Source organism: Triticum dicoccoides, chromosome 3A, assembly GCF_002162155.2.
Source record: "Triticum dicoccoides isolate Atlit2015 ecotype Zavitan chromosome 3A, WEW_v2.0, whole genome shotgun sequence".
Taxonomy (NCBI): domain Eukaryota; kingdom Viridiplantae; phylum Streptophyta; class Magnoliopsida; order Poales; family Poaceae; genus Triticum; species Triticum dicoccoides.
The window spans coordinates 682,689,408-682,695,758 of record NC_041384.1 but is presented as its reverse complement, the minus strand read 5'-3'; the positions used below and the strand labels follow the sequence as shown (position 1 = coordinate 682,695,758).

Here is a 6,351-nt window from a genome sequence, read left to right as displayed (position 1 = left end):
ATATCGTCATGAGTATTTGAAGTTCTATCAATTCCCCAACAGTAATTTGTTTACCCACCATTTGCTATTTTTCTTGAGAGAAGCCACTAGTGAAACCTACGACCCTGGGGTCTTTCTTCTTATATATTTGCTTTTGCGATCTACTTTTCTCTTGCATTTATTTTCATATCTACTAAACCAAAAATACCTTGCTGCAATTTTTCTTTATTTATTTTATTTAGCATTCGATCTATCAATTTACTACAAAATTATCTCATGTCCGTTTGCCACTGGAGGCGCCATACCCCGAAAGGGATTGACAACCCCTTTAACACGTCGGGTTACGAGGATTTGTTATCTGTGTGCAGGGATTGTTTATGTTGTGTTGCTTGGTTCTCCTACTGGTTCGATAACCTTGGTTTCCTTTCTGAGGGAAATACCTACCGCCGATGTGCTACATCATCCCTTCCTCTTTGGGGAAATACTGATGTAGCTTCGAGCGACATCAACCCCTCCACCCCCTTCTCCATATGTGAGAGAGCCATCAGAACGTGCCTACACTTCCAGCATTTTCTGAGAGATAACCACCTACTCATGTGTTGAGATCAAGATATACCAATCGTACCACAAGAATCTTGATTTCTAGCCTTCCCCAAGTTGCTTTCTAGTCAAATCATCTTTCCAGCATATCCAAATCTGTGTGAGAGAGTTTAGTGTTGGGGAGATTCTCATTTGAAGCATAAGAGCAAGGAGTTCATCAACACACCATCTATTACCTTTTGGAGAGTGGTGTCTCCTAGATTGGTTAGGTGTCGCTTGGGAGCCCCCTTCAAGTTGTGGAGTTGAACGAAGAAGTTTGTAAGGGCAAGGAGATCGCCTACTTCATGAAGATCTACCCGAGTGAGGCAAGTCCTTCATGGGCGATTACCATGGTGGGATAGACAAGGTTGCTTCTTCATGGACCCTTCGTGGGTGGAGCCATTCGTGGACTCTCGAAACCGTTATCCTTCGTGGGTTGAAGTCTCCATCAACCTGATTGTACGATAGCACCATCTATCGGAACCACGCCAAAAATCTTCGTGTCTTCATTGAATTTGCACTCTCCAAACCCTTCCCTTTACCTTCATATGCAATGTTTTACATTCCGCTGCTACACTCTTAGAATTGCATGTGTAGGTTGATTTCTTGACTTGTGCTAATTGTTAAAATCTGCCCACAACTAAAATTGGGAGAAGGTTAGGTTTTTATTTGGTAAAGTAGTCTAATCACCCCCTCTAGACACAGTTTTGATCCTACAAATATTAAATAACCTAATTTCACTTGCAAGTTTGAAATCATGGTTAAGTTCTTTAATTGTCCAATAATCTTTATGTTCTAACTCAAGAGGTAAATGACATGCTTTTCCATAGACCATTTTATACGGGGACATACCCATAGGATTTTTCTAAGTAGTTCTATAAGCCCATAATGCATCATCAAGTTTCTTAGACCAATTCTTTCTGGATCTATTAACGGTCTTTTGTAAGATTAACTTTATTTCTCTATTACTCAGTTCAACTTGACCACTAGACTGAGGATGATAAGGTGATGCAACAAGTTTACGAAATGCACCATGAATAAAGTATGAACCACCATCAGTCATTAAATATCTAGGGACTCCAAACCTTGAAAAGATAAATTCCTTAAGCATTTTAATAGATGTGTTGTGATTAGAACTACTTGCTGGAATAGCTTTAGTGACATAATCAACAACTAAAATATGTGCTTACCCATTGGAGGAAGGAAAAGGTCCCATATAATCAAATCCCCAAACATCAAATGGTTCAATAACGAGTGAATAACTCATACGAATTTCATGATGTCTACCAATATTGCCAATTCTTTGACTTTCATCACAAGAAAGAACATATTTACGTGCAACCTTGAAGAGAGTAGGCCAATAAAAACCAGATTGTAATACCTTATGTGCAGTTTTGTGTCCCGCGTGGTGTCCTCCGTAAGCCTTGGAATGACACTTCCGTAGGATTCGTTCCTGATCATGCTCAGGTTCCAAAAAACGGATTCGTCTTCTCCCGGTGTATGATCGCAAGGATGAATTATTCCGGAGACATGCTCTTCGGCATGCCGATGAACGCTGGCGTTCAGGATGGAGTAGAGTAGAGTGGCGATGCAAGTTGCGAGATGAAGAAAACCCTAAGTGTTTTCAATGTGTCTTTGGTCGCGGCCAGTAAGCAGTAGTATACATAGGAGTACCAGTGGTTGTATTGTGTCGCGATTATGATCTCAAACCAACTTGGTTTCCAAGTCATATACTCGCCGAACAAGAAACAATCAACTTGGCTGCCAAAACATCAAAAAATAAAATGGCAACTGCCTCGAGCCCGTCCAGGCTAGGAGAGCGCGTGCATATTTTCTTCTCAACACATTACCTAGTGTGGTGGAGATAACCCACTATATACGAGCACCTATAGCCGGGAGCCACGACCCCTGCCCCCCCCCCCCAAAGTGCCTGCGCAAACGCCCCGGTTACTGACCAGTCAGAAAAACCTGACTCAGCGGGTTCCTCAAATGGCCTCAAATGCCCGTGCTGACTAGTGCCCCTCATATCCAGCCCAAATATAGGGCGGATATGGGGATGCCTGGGCGTGCCCACCACATCATACCAAACAGGCCTACGCTACCACAGAATGCACCATATCCGCCCCTTTACCTGTCGGATCCTTTTGCTCTCTCATCTCTTCTTCCTCCTCCATGTTGAACGTCTCGCGGCTCCGCCGCCACCCTTGCTTGACAGTCGTTCTGAGCCTCGGCGCCGCCAACACTGGCACAACAGTCATCTTGTCGGTGCTTGCCGCCGCAGACATTGCCGCCGGCTCGGACGCCATCGCGGTATGTCCAACAACTATCAGGTTGCCCCTTGCGCTTTGTTTGTTCGACCCATTGTCTCACCCGGTTTTTGTGATTTATTCATGGGGAAAATCTGATGCTTCATTGGACGAGGAGTATGGACCGACGGAGCTTGATAAAATGATTGAAGATGAGTTCTTCGGTTTGTCGGATAAGGACGAAGAAGTGGACATGATCATGCTCAAAGCATGCAAGAGGAAATGGACTGACAGGTGTAGTGTATTCTCAACTTCAAGGGCTCAATCAAAGGGATAAGAGTGATAAATTGGGATAGGGTCTCACACAAGGACTACTTTGCTCCGGACCCGACCTTCTCGGATGATCCATGGTTTGGTCGTTGTTATCGTATGCGCAAACCATTGTTTTTGCGCATTATGGAGGGAGTGGAGGCACACAATGACTACTTCAAGCTCACAAGGGATTGTTGTGACCAACTTTCTTTCTCTGCCAAGCAGAAATGCACGGCTGCTCCGAGGATGCTTTCACTTGGTTCTGCCGCAGATGATGTTGGTGAGATGGTCCGGATGGGGGAGAGCACATGTCTGAAGACTACTATCAGGTTTTCCCGCGCCATGGTGTAGGTGTTTGGAGCAGAGTATCTTAGAGAACGAAATATGCAGGATAGAGGAAAGTTGTTGGCTGTTGAAGAGGCCGGAGGGTTAACAGGAATGCTCAGATCAATTGATTGCATGCATAGGCAATGGAAGAACTGTCTCAAAGGTTTGCGGGGAATGTATCAAGAACACACCACAGAGGCCATCATCATAGTGGAAGCCGTGGCATCACATGACTTATGGATTTGGCATGCTTTCTTTGGAATGTCGGGTTCTCACAACGACATCAATGTGCTTCAACGATATCCTGTGTTCAGGAGGCTTTGTAATGAGGACTCGTCGTCGTGCAACTACATTGTCAACGGTCTCGACTACAACATCGGATACTATATTGCCGATGGTATCTATCCTTAGTGGGCGGCATTTGTGAAGACCATATCTGAACCACAAGTGAACAAACAGAGTCGCTTTGCAACAATGCATAAAGCAGCTAGGAAGGATGCGGAGAGGGCATTCTGAGTGCTTCAAGCTTGTTGGGGAATTGTTTGTGAAGTTGCAATGATGGGAATTAGAAACATTGTGGCAGTTGATGACATGTTGTTTTATTTTGTACAATATGATTGTCGAGGATGAGGTTGATGGTGTAGCCCAAACCAATGATTTTGAAGCCTGGAGAATAAGTTCAAATCCCAGAAGATCAAGATGCAAATCAGCTTATGAAATTTCTGCAAATGAATCATAATTTTCGAGATCATCAGGTGCACACGTAGCTACTCATTGATCTTATGGAGCATATGTGGACCCATAATGAAAACCAAAGAGTTAATGTTTGAGTTGTGCAAATAAATTTTATGTAAAAAGTATGTATTTCCGGTATCAACATTTGTTATTTACGTGTGACATTGATGTGTAAGATGGACGTGCATGGATTTGCATGAAGAGCTCGGATTTGAGGTATGTGGCTGCCAAGCACAACATATGAGGGGCGGTCCGGCTGCATCTGCGGGCGTGCCCTTGCGCGTCTGCAGACGTATAGTTGACCGGATTTGCCAAGTCCAGATATAAATGCTCTAAAGAGGTAAAACACTTTCTCCACTAACTGTATCGATATGGGAGTAAACTTTAGCATCACCACTTGCCGTTTATACATGGGTCTCTTTGAGATTTTAGAAGTTATACATGGGCTAGGCCCATTATGTTTAACATTTCAGTCAAGTATACCTTCTTAACTTTTTACCCCGGGCAGCCCTAAGCCGAAAGACTTTACTCCGAGCGAGTGGACGAGCGCGCGCCCCACCTCCATAGCCACCGCCGGCTCCTCCGTCTCATGTCCGGGCAGGTGCGACAGCCCGCCGCGCGCAGACGATCCCTAGCTCATCTCACCATCTAGGAGCTCCGCATCCAGCAGTAAAAAAATCAAAGCTCGCGCTGCGACTCCTGCATTTAGAGTGAGCGAGTGAGTGACACTGTGAGAGCTCTAGCACCGTGTAGGTTTGGGTTAAGAAAAGCAAGCTGCCCCATCTTCTCCCTGCCATTTACCCTCTCTTTTCCCTCTTCCTGCTGCGTCCTCTTCTACTCCTACTCCTCTTCCTTTTTTCCAACCGCCTAGGCACTGATCACTAGCCCGCTCGTTCGATTGGAGCCCCGTAGCTACATAGGTAGTTCAAAAAATTAGGTCGACGCTGGCTGTCCTGGGATGCCTAGCACGTCGGCCTGTCCTCCGTGGCTGGTGCGCATGGTGGCCGCAAACGACGACCAGGCATCGTCGTCCTCCTCGTCCAAGGGCGGGGGTGCCGTGCTCACCACCGGCACGGCCACTATAGACAAGGGATACCTCGGCGGTGGCGGGGCGGGGAGCAATGCCGCCGACCCCCAGGAGAGCAGCAGTAGCGGACAGTCCAGGCATGCGGCGCGCGGCCACTGGCGTCCTGCCGAGGACATGAAGCTACGCGAACTCGTGGCGCTCTACGGCCCCCAGAACTGGAACCTCATCGCCGAGAAGCTCGACGGGAGATCCGGTATGTATGGCCAAGCCACCGTGCTCTTCAGCTCATGTGCATAACACTATGACGTCTAACTTTTTATGCGTGAGATTCAGGGAAGAGCTGTCGGCTGCGATGGTTCAACCAGCTGGACCCGCGGATCAGCAAGCGCCCGTTCTCCGACGAGGAGGAGGAGAGGCTGATGGCGGCGCACCGCTTCTACGGCAACAAGTGGTCCATGATCGCGCGGCTCTTCCCCGGCCGGACCGACAACGCTGTCAAGAACCACTGGCATGTCATCATGGCGCGCAAGTACCGCGAGCAGTCCATCGCCTACCGCCGCCGCAAGCTCAACCAGGCTGTCCAGCGCACGCTTGACTCGTCCTCCGGGGTGGCTGCCGGTGCTGGGCACGTCGACGTCGTTGGTCACCGCCACAACCACCTCCTGGTCGCCGCCAACGACTCCGCCGTCTTTGCGAACCCCTACGGCTTCAGCTTCAGCCACTGCTGCCTCTCTTTCCCTGCCGGCGCCGCCGCTGCCTCGGCGTTGGAGCCTACCTTCTGCTTGTTCCCCGGTGAGTAACTTATCTATCATCAGTTCATCACCGTCACCACCACCACCACAACGTATAGAGGCGGTAGATTTTCTATAGCAGCACTGCAATCTCAAAACTGTTCACACTGACTGGTGGTCCCTCACACATTCCTAGCTGATTATTCTAGACGACTGAGCTTTCGGGACATAAAATACTCTATAGTGGTCGAAAGTTATTTTAAGTGAAGAAAGGTATAGATTTCTACGTTTTCTTAGGAGGGTAGACATTTCAAAGTTAGATCATCTCTAATTCATAGGAAAAATATCTGGGATTATAAGGCATCTAACTTATCCAAACACCCCTTTAGTACCCAACATTTTTTTTGAAAAGAAA

The 6,351-nt window shown here is 47.2% G+C and overlaps 1 protein-coding gene across 1 annotated transcript in view; it reads left to right on the top strand.

Moving 5' to 3' along the window:
* The first annotated feature begins 4,915 nt into the window (after window positions 1-4,915).
* The window catches only part of LOC119272839 (transcription factor CSA-like), a 3,759-nt gene continuing 2,323 nt past the window's right edge, over window positions 4,916-6,351 (top strand). Inside the window, exons 1-2 of the mRNA XM_037554212.1 lie at window positions 4,916-5,458; window positions 5,539-5,997. Of these exons, the coding sequence (XP_037410109.1) occupies window positions 5,137-5,458; window positions 5,539-5,997 (781 nt within the window). The 5' untranslated portion in view covers window positions 4,916-5,136. The remainder of the gene's footprint in view (window positions 5,459-5,538; window positions 5,998-6,351) is intronic.